The sequence below is a fragment of the Aplidium turbinatum genome, chromosome 2, assembly GCF_918807975.1.
Source record: "Aplidium turbinatum chromosome 2, kaAplTurb1.1, whole genome shotgun sequence".
Taxonomy (NCBI): domain Eukaryota; kingdom Metazoa; phylum Chordata; class Ascidiacea; order Aplousobranchia; family Polyclinidae; genus Aplidium; species Aplidium turbinatum.
The window spans coordinates 46,867,767-46,881,060 of record NC_137473.1 but is presented as its reverse complement, the minus strand read 5'-3'; the positions used below and the strand labels follow the sequence as shown (position 1 = coordinate 46,881,060).

The window sequence follows — 13,294 nt, the reverse complement described above, 5'->3', positions numbered from 1 at the left end:
GAAATTTGTAATTTCAAATCAAATCAACAAATCAATGACCAAAAAAGAACAGCAACAGTTCCTTCACTGAACAATCGCTCACCACGCATTCTCCTCTGATGCAAATCGAGTGAGGATCATCATAACTGCATTGAGTTCCATCTGCCACAATGTCTCCCATCGTCACAACATCGTTCGTCTTCTTTGAGACGCAAAAGAGATCACATTTAAGGTCGCCTAAAAAGAAATTCAAAAGATTTGATAAGAGCTTTAAAAACATAAAATTATGTTGTTATTATGTCCGATTCATCTGCTATAACGAGATGAAGGTATGGTGTTTCATCAGTTATACGCTTAGTTGGATTTCACAAAACATATCCACAGCGTTGTTCATAGCATTCGTTTTATATCAAACTTACACAAGTTTTAAGGCTTTTTTGAAGCTTAAATTTGGCATGTTTTTTTTTTTTCTTACGTAAGATTAATTACCTAATGAAACACTGTAGTTTAGAACCTTAGATTTTAGTCTTGTGAGTCTCGTTAGCAAAATAAAAATTGCATCATTTCGGATATTTGTAATTCAACTCACCGTCCAAAGGTTCATAAGGCAACCACTTGTGACGCTGTCCTTTGTATTCTACAAGGTCGTTTCTGTATGAGCATTGATCGGCCCGAAAATCGGTCCTTGCAGAACACGCACGTTTGTTGCACAAATCGTAATCCACGTTTTTACCTACACACTCGCTTCCTCCGTGCGATGGTCTGTACACATTTAGGTAACGTTAAAATTTCATGGTTGTCCAGAATTGTTATAAAAAGCGCTTCTTGATACATCAAAAACATAAGCACACCTTCTGCTTTTTTGCAGACATTTTTTAAACAACTCTTCAAAAAAGGAAAAATTAAAAAAGACAAGGAAATCGATTGGAGAAAAATTTTGATTGCCCATATTATCCCCAAGAGATTTTCTAAAGAATATGACAACTAATAGAAAATGTTGTCATCATCACTGTTCTTATGTGAAACAAAACAAGATCTGACAACGCTTAGCTGTTCAAGAATTTTGCTAAACCGATGTCAAATCTGATGTATTGTAAGTCAGCTGCAGATAGCTGCGGAGTAAGACATGTGAAAAGTTCCTACGTCTTTTAAATGTTACTCGTTGGGCATTTGCTTTTGTTTCGGGTTGTGAAAGTATTACTTTCTTTCAACGTTATAAATACTATACAAAGTAACAATGCAATTTGTCCCTTAAAGAACAAATTGACATCAATTCTTAGCCTTGAAACCAACGCAGCTCGTTTTAAAAAAACGGTGGTTAGAAAAAATCTAAACACCTTGGAAGTGAAATTAAGATAACGATGCAGCACAGGTGTCTCAAATGTCAGTGCCCGTTCTCTTCATGCTTCTGTATGAAACCTCCCATTGTGCATTTGGACTGATGACAAAAGTATGATGCAATGATACAATTCAAAACTTGCTTTTAATGGAAGTAAATGTGATGTTACACTTTTCCATTATACACCGTTTACTTTTTATCAACGCACTTTTTGCACTTTGAAGATGAAAAAAGTCACCTGAACCCCGACGAGACTGGTAATACGTGAACTAAAAACGTCATTTCAACGTTGATTACTGGTGGTAAAACGAAAAGAGATGACAAAAATCATGTCACTTCAGAAATGACTCATTTGTAATGGGGTCATTGAAGAAAACGTTTTGCAGAATGCAAATAAAATAAACAAAAAAAAATCTTTTGAAGTGATTTCCTTATTCTCGAAAGAGCAATTGAATATGAATTGGATATGAAATCGCAATTTCAGATCAGCCAGTCAAAACATTGGCAATTACCTAAAACAGTAAAGCCGTTATTTGCAAAATACACATCTTGCACCTGAAAGGACTTAAATTGTTGCATTTACTGCTATTGTTTAACATGCGGTGGTGGTACTGATGACACGTTGTTGATTGTTTGGCTGTGTATTTAAAAAATTGAAAATATCAAATATTCATAGGGCATAAAGAATAAAACATACTTGACAAAAAAATTAAGTTATTACGAAATATTAAGCAATCTGTCTCCCTGCAAATCCTGCATGAACAAAACTCGGCATTAATTTCGTATCTGCACCATCGTCGTCTCTTTACCAATTAAAGCAAGTTCAAGCTTTTATCAAACTGACGTACAGCTGGACTTACGCAGGGTTGTCACACATACGGCTCCTGTACATCACTCCAGTGCCACAAGATCTCGAACATTCACTATACGGACTCCAGGCACTCCAGTTGCCATTGATTGGGGCTTGGCGTTGGTCACGCCATACGCAATGGCTTTTGAAGCACCACTGCAAGACAGTCGGATTTTAGAATCTTACCATATATTTTAATCTTTTCGATCATGTTGGGTCAACTCTACGTTAATGACTACGAGAAGAATGTGAAAGTAAAAAGAAAAAAATTCATAAAAAAAAATGACAAAAAAGACGCTTTTCACTACTGAAAAAATAATAAAAGAAAATTTGCTAAAGAAACTGAGGAATATTTTTAGTTTTAACTATATTTTCTAATTGGAGAATTAGAGTCTAAAAATTCGGACATTCAAATTGATGTAATAACATCCACACCAAATTTTCCAGTTATAAAAAATCATTGCTTCGCCAGCAAAATACATTAGGCTGATCATTGTGGATAGAATATTGGACTTTAGCTTTGTTGAAATGTTTGGCAGCATCAAACTGTTTTCTTCTGGTGCGATATTGAAGAACAAGCAAAGAAATGAAGATCTAATCAAAAAATAAAGAGCCCAAAATGTAGATACCAAACTCATGTTCAGCAAACAAACGTTTCGAAAACTATACCACTGAAGATGAAGACAGTATAGTTTTCGAAACGTTTGTTTGCTGAACATGAGTTTGGTATCTACATTTTGGGCTCTATATTTTTTAAATAGATTAACCAGGCGTTCCAACCATTTTGATCCTAAGATAAAGATCCGCTTACCATATTTTCACCACATTCCGTCCCGTCCACTGGAGGACCTTTCTTCGTCTTGCAGAAGAGTGGATTGTCGTCATGACTACACCACAGGGTTTTGCAGACGTCCAAGTTTCGGAACTAAGATTATAAAACTGATACTTGTTGTTTTCCACACAATAAAATGTTAAAAAGCATTGACAAAATCAACCGATTTACTTAGCTTTAAATTCTCGACAACTTTAGCCTATTGCAAAATTACTTCATTTGTTGCAATTCACTAAAAACAGCAATTTACGGGAAATTGAAGTCCTTGGTACAAAAAGGTAACATGTCATTTTTCTCGAAAATTGAGACTTCACATCTCAACTTTCGACATTTCCATTTGATTATCACTTTCAGCATGAAGGTAGTAAGTCACATACGACACTACAAAAAGTTTTGGAACAGTCAAAAGGAGATCTGTCAAAGAGCGTTCGGCGCATTGGCTGTGATCGAAGTCTTGAAACAAACTATATTGTTCTTTGAAAGTTTTATTCCCAGTCAAACGAGATGTTGCAACCGCTTCCCAGTCAAACGAGATGTTGCAACCGCTATGGCCTCACTCTTCCTCTGACATAACATCTACGCAAAACCATGTATCTACTAACGTATTCCGTAACGTAATTGGTACAGTCAGAGAGGGTCACCAAAGCAAATTGAGCCAAAGTTCAAACTCTGTTCATGAAACTGGCGCTGGCAATTGATTGCGCAATAACATTGAGACAAGTTTAATGCAGATGTAGCCGCAAGATACACGATGAAACAACACGCTTAGTCAATCAATTAAATGAATTTAATTCAATTAACTTGGATCAATTGCACTTACTAAATATACAAGACTTCAAGCATTGCATTATATTTAGTTTGCGCGTAATCAACTGTCCATGTTGTTTGCAATGGCCCAACAGAGAAACCGATTGATAAAACGTAATTTCAACGTCATCAAATGTCAAAAAGCGCAAGACAATGAAACAAACAAGCGAACGACACGAACTTGAACAATAACTTCAGTTTTTTTTTTACATTGAATCAACGCCTACAAACGTTGAACTGCCTTGCAAAAAAAGACTGAATTGGTAGGAACTGTTGGGCTTTGTAAAAGTTGGAGTGAGTGTCCTACAGTGATGCTGTAATGAACACCCTGTTTTCCCTTGGGAGCGTTTAATGTTTCGTCTGGTTTCGGAAGCTTCCTCTAAAGAAGGACGACAGAAGGTGATCTTCACTATTACACGGTGTCTTCACATTTTCTTGGTTGTTTGCTGATGCAAATACAAGAGCATATTGGTTACATTTGCAGATCGACAGAGCTCACACAAATAAGATCTTACAAATTTGGCGATTTTAAGACTTGGATAGAGGTACAGGCGTTAGCCTTCTGTCATACGCCGCCCTTAGCTACACCCACATCTTTCAACAATGTTGCACAGACAAAAATGTCAAAAATTTCACAGGATGGTCACCAAAAAATTGCTCCGGTGCTCCCAAGCTTTGAAAAAATGTTGGGTAGCTCAAAACAAGTGAGAAGATAAAAAGACATTCAAACCAGTCAACGTCTGTAAACGCTAAATCAATGTAAAACATGGCTAAGTTATTGGAAAAAAATGCCTCACACACAGATCGAGGGTGGCCGTGGCGAGGACGGTGTTACACGCAATGGGCAAGAAATGATGCTTGCAGCAATTGTTGCAGAAAAACTTTGTTCAGTTTCTCTTCACTAATCTTTGCGAAATTTGACATTTAAAACAGCAGTCAGTCACGTTTGTTTCATGTTTGATGGTTCAAACATATACTTTCTTCTGGGGGCAATAAATAGAGAGTTGATTTTGTTGTAGGTATGTGAAACTAAGTGCCCAAACAAACTGAGTTTCGCTTACAATTCCCATGCTCCACAGAAACTCAATAGTAATAATTAAAATAATATAAAATAGTAGGGTACCGTAATATCACATTTACATTCGCTTTGTTCTGCTATATCCTTTTATGCTTGTACAACTTACGTAATGGAAGTATCACTTACCATGCATCCGGTCATGAACACACTCAGTGACTAAAGTGTATTTTCAATATACAACAATGTAAAACTGCCTTTTGCGTGATATTAATTATATTATTGTTTCGAAAACTGCCTATGACCAAACAAAATCTACGTGACCGCATCAATTAAACCAATTGAATGAGAAAACTGATCAAAACTTGATACAATGAAACCTAAAGTAATTAACTTTAATAAATCAACATCCCCAGGTCTTAACGTTGAAGCGGGCCGGCAATTTCATAAAACGGTGCATTCAACAAAGTTAGTCGAGTGCAGAGCTGTCTCTCGATAGTCAGTGGTGTGTTTGTACTTGTAACTTTTGGAAAATTACATGAAATTACTTTTTAATTATATGAAAACGAAAGAAAATAACATGTCTTTACGAGGATGCAACGGACTGCAAAATCTGTCATTTTTACGTTGATTTAACGTCTGCAAACATTGAATCAATGTAAAAATGACAGATTTTGCTGTCTGGAAAAGGGCGGCGGCCACCAAAACCGTTTCCAATAGAAAACTACCCGTAGAAACTCTTTATGAAAAAAAACACTGTCATACATTGAAAATTATACTACTTCCTTTGCAAACCTTGAACAGGGTGGCAATCAAAACAAATTACAACCTTCAGGAAGCCGCAATGCAGATAATTTTTACCATCTTTCTATAACAAACAAAGTAAGCCTTTTCCAATAATTGCAGAGTCAGAACACGCAGGACATGTACTTACAGCTGTACACCGCCTGTACCCTTGTCCGAAATCAAATCTGCACTGGTCATCCATTGAATAAGTTACACCAGGGTAAGCGGGGGTCGGGCCCCAGTCTGGAGAATGAGGGTCGTCGCGCAGGCAAGTGAATTTTCTGGAATGTTTATGATTGAAAAAGGTTAGTTGAACGGACGTTGGAATATTCAGTTTCGACGAATACAATTAAGAGAGTTTTCAAACTATGTTAACGTTACAGATAGTCACGCATTGACAACACAATAACTTCGAGAAAGCAATGAATTAAAAAAAATACAAGTAGCTTCTCAGCCTATAGTTGTACTCTGTGGGGAGATTTTGTTATATCGAAGGTATTTTAGTACTTGTTTATTTAAATTAAAAAAATATTATGACAGTTCAACCCGCTTAATCGGACCACATCGTGATCATGCCAAATTGGTCCAAACAAGCGAGTGGTCCTATGACTATGAAACGAGCACTTTACAAAAAAAAACATATTTCAGGTGGAGTAAAACGTGCATATTCTACTAATTGGGAGATGCTATACAAGTGGTGGAATGCTTTTCTATTAAAATTTATTGAAAGAAATGAAAACTCAATGCATAAGTAGGCAACAGCAGCCACCTTTACACATTATTTTTTCCGTACAAACATCTGTCATATTTTGTCCAGAAGAAACTTAAAATGGAAATATTGAACCTATGTGCGTTGGAGCGTCAAGCAGTTACTCTTACCATTCGGTCTATAAAAGTGTTTATATCTTGATGGTATCAGATAAAAATAAAATTTATTTTAATAAAGATAAAAACAAATGTAGATTTTTAAATAGCGCCAATATAAATGCATAAAACCTGGAAACAAAGCCACCTCAAGTTACGTTTAAGTTCTTGCTGGCTGCATCTTGACCAGTGGTACCGATGGAAAGCAGCTTGAACCAGGGGTGCCATGATTGAGCCCATACTTGTCTCGTCTCCACATTTATTTCCTTCACCATCGTGCTCCATTCCAAGGCTATAACATAAAACAATGTTGACATAAATTCGATGACGAAAAATCACGAACCCAATAAATTGTATATTGACAACTATGATGACAACTGCGTTGTAAAAACTCAATTTATCCAAAATTTTACAATAATATGAGAATTCCAGAAATAAAGAATTGAACTATATAAGCGAGGGAATTTCGATCATAGGTCTTGCTGCAAGTTATTTTAACACCAGATGAAGCAGACAAGCAAGTAATGCAATTTGTAGCCGCTTCACAGCCCATACCTGGTGTATGTTGTAGGAGCACAAATTGAAATCCAATAACAAAACATGAAAGACACCCAAGCTGTCATCGTAATCGCTCTTAAAACATCTCAGTAAACATTGCAAGCATATAACGTCTTCAAAGATGGGTTTATGAAGGTGTGGTCTTGGGCCCTCAACAAGCCTTTTTTTGTGTGATGAGATTTTAAACAAACCTTTTTTTTCTGGAGTTGCATTAAAAAAAAAGATTAGAAAGATGCAGCCGGTTTTAGCTGCATCTAATGTTGCAAATGATTATCATGCAAGTCGCTTTGAAAATGCGGTTATGGTCCACGCATGCTTGTAAAATCAATCATGCGTGATGTCTACTTACACGTGACCAGTTTCGTGAGCGACAACAAAAGATGAAGAAAAGCCATCTTCGTGATTCAGTGAGCAACTTCTCAATGGATGGCACATTCCTGACACGTGAGCGTAACCTATTGGGAGAGGTAATTGTTACTTCGTGATAGAAAGACGTAAAATTGTTTTACAAATATTGCAAAAAAGGGTCTATAAAATGTGAGACATTGACACAAAATGTGATAAACGGCAACTTGAATGGTTAAAAAACGCACCTTTATAAACAATTAAGCACAAACGTTTAAAAAAAATCACAAAATTTATGTTGAACAGCTTTGTAACTAAGCAAGTAGCCTAATAATTTCTGTTCTCATAACCTTACTCCAGTAAGATTAGTTCCAAAATACAGTTTGATGAAGAATTGATATAATCGATAAAAAAAATCAATACTCATATAAAATGAATATGATTAACCTGCCGGGCCGAATCTTCTTCTTGTAAGAAATATCGCGTGGTCAGGGGACCGACCGTGGGGAGCGGGATCTGTTTGGTGCATTGTGTGAGCCCACTTGCAAACATTTTTTAAACTTGTCGAAGCGTTGTCATCAATAATCAGAGATGTAGACTGCAAAAAAGGATAGATCTGAGACTGTGCCCTTTATATGTGCGCTCTCTGATTCCGTATCGATAACATGAAAACAAAAACTCAACTTCATTGATAAAGCAGACACCCAGTCTGAAAATCTAAGTACTCAGCAGCAAGCATTTCAGTTTTTTTTTTAGCTCAGCGGGTTTAAACCTGAAGCGATTTTCGTTGCCGAAGAGAGGAACATCAAGAGGATTAGCAAACCGCAACTTCTCAACCTTTCAGAGCTAATCCCTGTTGAAATGACATCACCGCATTCACTTGCGAACGAGAGAATCAAAGGCAGCAACGTAACGCTAACAATGTCATGATTTTAAGATATTCTTTAATTGCTCGCATAAAAAACTGTCATCTGAGATTGAGCATCTTTACCAGTTCATACCGATCAGTTCTATCATTGTTAAGGCAACAGTCTGCATTACAAATCATCAATTTCAGCCAGCGAGAGTTGGAATGGAAGCTTAGAACCAACTTAGTGGTAAGTGCCACGCCCCTGCTTTCTGTGAGCCTGGGTTCGGTTCCAGGTTGTATGAAACCAACAACTGAAAAGCACCGATTGTGTGTTTCCTTGGTTCAAGCAATGAGAATAATTTCCACCAACAATGTACTCACATCGTCATTCACTAATTTTTTGAAAGTTATGATTAAATTATCGTGATTAAAACGACGTTCAATATCGCAAAAATATCAGATCGACATTGATATGGCTTCGCGGCATGATTGTTAATAAACTCAAGTGGACGACGTTTAAAATGTGGCGAAACAGAGGAATGTCGAAATTTTTTAACCCAATCTCGATGAAAGGCAAATCGTACCACCGCTTACCCCAAAATGTAAAATATTTTTACAAAGAAACTATATAAATCTTGCGCAAGCAAAACATGACTTTATTATTAAAAGCACCTGAAAATAATTTGAACATGCTGTGAATGTATGGATTCTGTTGTGTAATGATAAATTTACATTGCCACAAAACCTAACTAAAAGCAATATTTATTCGGTACATTTACCATAATTGTCCTTGCCCAGCCTTACCCACGTTTAGTAGTTAAAAAGTTGTACTAATTTCATAGAAAAGCAACAATGCCAATTTTAAGACCACTTTTTGACACGCCATTGTTTTGCTACCACTTTACCACAACTACCTGCAGCCAGTGGGCGTCGAACCAATGACTTTTGGAGCATCCGTTAAACGCTCTCACTGTTGGGCCACACAATACAAGTGACGAAATGTGTCTGTAATCTCTATTGGTACATTTATCGTCGTTATGACCAATGATCATGTTGAATTATACAGTATGAATTACATCAAATTTAGTTACTATTCTCTAATCATTTCTACAGTCTGTTTCAAACTTGTTTGGGATCTTGTCTTTTTGCTTGGCATTGAGCACTTTTCGTAGTATTAATAGCTTTTATTGCTTAGTATTCTATATAATAATTTTATAGGTTAAGCTTTCTCATCATCTATTTCTATAAAGTCGAATTTCGAGACGTGCAACCAGCCAATCGACAATGTTATCTTTATTGAAATCAATGCAAAGTCCATCCTGGAAATTAAAGAACAACAATGCCAGGCCAGTTGGGTGAAACGTTTTTTACGAGATTAGATATTTCTCCTTATACGAACACAGAAGTTCGCTAGTTTCCACTAAAAACACGACGATAACTTATACAAAACTGACAGCTTTGTAGATGAGGAACATCCTTTCTTGGTTGCATTTCAAAACAAAAGGATGATTGAATTGAAGAGCATGTATTATTTGACAGCTGTTTAAAAGTTACATACGACTGGCCACCCTATTTTTGAGCCAACCCAATCAGGCTTGAGCTTGTTTACTCCGATTTTGTACAAATTAATCACGAATTGTTTGAATGATTTGAATTTTTGTTTATTTCTGAAATACTTTCTCCGATTCGAAAAACATCGCATTGCCAGTTAAAAGTAAACACTGCCGGGCGACATTTCTTGCAAACGACAAATATGGCACAAAAAAAAACACAACATCCAAAAGGTTTTATGGCTGAAGTGATAAATTTCCAACAGAATACAAGAAATAAGCGACCGCTTAATACAAATTTAAACTCATGATTTTCGTCTTATTATTTGAAGACAACATGGCGGTGCCTTTGATAATCTAGATTCTTAAAATTTGCAGTCAAGTACAGATTCATCAGAATTTCGAAGCAGTGGAGAATTTGACAAAATTGAGTCATTAGTAGGTTTTGGTATTAACAACATCGAAATAATCCACAAAAACACGAAGAAATTTTAAACAGCTTTGTTCTAAAAATAACAGTTGAAAACAAACCGTCAAAAATTAACCACAAAACATATCATGAGAACTTCTTTGAAAAGATCTCAAGCGCTTTCGTATAATCCTTTGTACCTTTTGCTGGACCACCAGTTGGCTATGCACTTATATCAACCTTATATTGGCACAAAAGAAAAAGATTTTTTAGCATTTTTCAACTACGTCTACAGAATATAGTCAGTGACTTGATTTGCTTTTCGATGCTAATGCTCATAAAACAATAAATTCTCTCAATCAAGCTACAGATTCCTTACATTAAAAATCGTAAATCGTGAACTACGGTACAATTACAAACGTTTAACAAGATGGATAGATATTTTTCGAGAGCCTCAAACACAAGCCTAATAAAAACTTTGTGGAGATCTAAAGTAAGGTAAAGGGGGTCCCATACTTAATTCAAGTGTCGGGTATGAGAAGATAAGGTTCTTATTGTACTAAGCCTTCGGCACTAAGGGGAGTAGGGTGGCCAGTTCCTTTCCATCGGCTGCCTTTCCTGCAGCAATTATGCCCACTCAATTTATTACACCCTAGGTAGAGGTAAGCGGTGTTTTCAACAACCAGCTGAAGCCGGGAGTCGAACCAGGTTTACATAATTGGAAAGTCAACGCCTTATCCGTTGCGCCATCAAACCGCACCGCACATTGCGCCATCCCAACCGATCTGAAGTACATCAGAGAAAAACGTAACCATCTCCCAATCATGGCAGCCAGTGTTCTCACAGGCGTTCGAGATAAGACTTAATCCTGACAATGACTTGTAACAATTACGAAACTCTACTTTAATTTACAAAGATGTTAGAACGATGTTAAACAAACCAAATAACTAACAAAGATTGATAAGATATGAAAGTGGAAGTTGGACTGGCGTAAGAATTCAACCAAAAATTGTGAAGTGCTTATGCGCCTGTGACCAATGGGGTGGCGAGCTCAATTTTAATTGCGCTTGTTTTTCGGAAAACTTAATGGAAAAATAAGCTAGCTTATCAACGGTTGTAAGAGCTTTCGTCTTCCCAATGCACTTTCTCAAACCAGAATATTTGGTAGCAGACATAACAAATAGGGCATTGCAAAAGTGGCACCGCAGTTTACACATTGTTATCCGAGAAAAGTATTTCAAGTTTTACGTTGACTCAAGGTTTTACTATGTCAAGCAAACTTAAAAATTGTGACGTTGTCAGTTGGGCATGATTGCACTATCTTCCCATGACATGGCAAAGGAGCAAAATCATTTGAGTTTAAACCCGGTAATCTGAAAGGGGAATTCCCGTAGTTTGCCGGTCCAGCCCTGACATTGCACAATGCACATACAGAATAAGCTGTGTGCAGCACACAATAGAGTTGAATTTGGAAGCAAATCCAATATAAAGGTGTTGTTGCAATGTAATCTGATGTTCTTTTTCGTGCTGAGACCTATCTCTATGGCTGAAAAGAAGATAATATTGTGGATGGGAAAGCAAAAAAGCCTATCTACGTGTCCACAAATAAATCAGTTAGTTTTGCTAGCACTGTATATGTAAATCGCAGTGCATCTCAGTAGAATCCTAGAAGGTCGCATAGAAGAAAAAAAGGACTAGTAGAAGGAAGAGATTTATAAAGTTAGACATGATACCAGCAAGAAAACCAACCTTTTTCATATTGTTTGTGCGCCTCCAGATGGTAAATCAATCAAAAAGGATTGCTTTGCTAATTGGAATCATGGTGTAAAAGTCGTAGCCGAGTGGTGTGAGCGCTTGCACAATGCTCGAAAGGACAACGGTTCAAAACCGCCCGCGAGCAAGTGGTTGCATCTTCGCAAAACACTTGATGACATGCCGAAGTGGAGACAATTGTCTCGATGACTATATGATATAGGCTTTATCTATCGCTGCGTCTAGTTGTCTATTGTGTTGCATCTGCAATTGCACTCTGTGTCGTCACAATGGACAACAAATGGCTCTTGTTACTGTTTATCACTTCAGCCGACGCAAGAAGTAGCTTTGTTGAAGAGAAAGATATAAAAAATATCAACACAAAAATTACATAAAACAACGTATACTGCTGCGATGAACACCAAAAACACAACAGTAGCCTACACGTAACCAGGTCACCCACATTCAAATTATTCTTATATCAATCACAGGGTCTATAACAATGACAAAGCAAAGTTGCTTTTGGAACATTAGAAGACGGTTCAACATGGCGTGTAGCAGTAGGAAGTTGCTCCACCCAAAATCTTTACAAATGCCTATAATTTGAACCAGAGCTATCAATTTGCGATTATTATTTGACAATTTGCGATATCTGAACTCATCCTGCAAGAATAGTTGTTTTTATGATGGCAAACAACATTTAATAAACGTGAAATTGAACAGGTTTTCTGTTTTAGAAAGTGTTATATTTGTTTAAAAGTCTACACAAATTGATATAACTCTATAAGTGTTACCCTAATTTAAAAAATGACAATGGAAATAACAATGCACGCCAACAAGCATACAAAGCCAAATGGTCAAGTGGTTTATAACTCAACTAAGACCTTTCACCTTGTCTTGAGGTGGCAAGTAACCGGGCCAGTACAAGATCGCTCGGTTAATCAGAAATGACAAGTTTTCTCACAATCAAAGTTTATCTTTTGTCAGTCTTAAACTTCACGGGTTCTCCAAGAAAATCGTGATGTAATCATTGATTCAGCGAAAATTAAAGCCATGTTTTTAATAAAAAAACAAACCTTTTGTAAAGACAATTTCTAATCATTTGTGAAATTATGTTGTGTTCATACCAATTTAAGCAACTTTTTGCTGAATTGATGTCATATTTAGAGTTAGTAGAATTGTGTTCTTCACAAACATAAAACTTTAAATCGACAAAATATAAACTAAACGAAATTTTTAAGAAAAAAAGGAGTGCAAAAAGAAGTCACCATTTCTGCATTACCGCCATTTTCTCGGAACTCGTTATTGCTTGCTTTCTGGTGACGTTACTTTTGTTGACAGTCACATCGCATCCTATT

The 13,294-nt window shown here is 36.6% G+C and overlaps 1 protein-coding gene across 1 annotated transcript in view; it reads right to left on the bottom strand.

Annotated features, from left to right (window-relative positions):
* LOC145764343 (A disintegrin and metalloproteinase with thrombospondin motifs 3-like) overlaps positions 1 to 13,294 on the bottom strand; it is a 39,788-nt gene that overhangs the window by 11,516 nt on the left and 14,978 nt on the right. Inside the window, exons 7-14 of the mRNA XM_082575960.1 lie at positions 7,823 to 7,973; positions 7,380 to 7,485; positions 6,621 to 6,764; positions 5,757 to 5,889; positions 2,980 to 3,093; positions 2,179 to 2,324; positions 569 to 741; positions 83 to 216 (exon numbers count right to left, since the gene is read on the bottom strand). Of these exons, the coding sequence (XP_082432086.1) occupies positions 83 to 216; positions 569 to 741; positions 2,179 to 2,324; positions 2,980 to 3,093; positions 5,757 to 5,889; positions 6,621 to 6,764; positions 7,380 to 7,485; positions 7,823 to 7,973 (1,101 nt within the window). The remainder of the gene's footprint in view (positions 1 to 82; positions 217 to 568; positions 742 to 2,178; positions 2,325 to 2,979; positions 3,094 to 5,756; positions 5,890 to 6,620; positions 6,765 to 7,379; positions 7,486 to 7,822; positions 7,974 to 13,294) is intronic.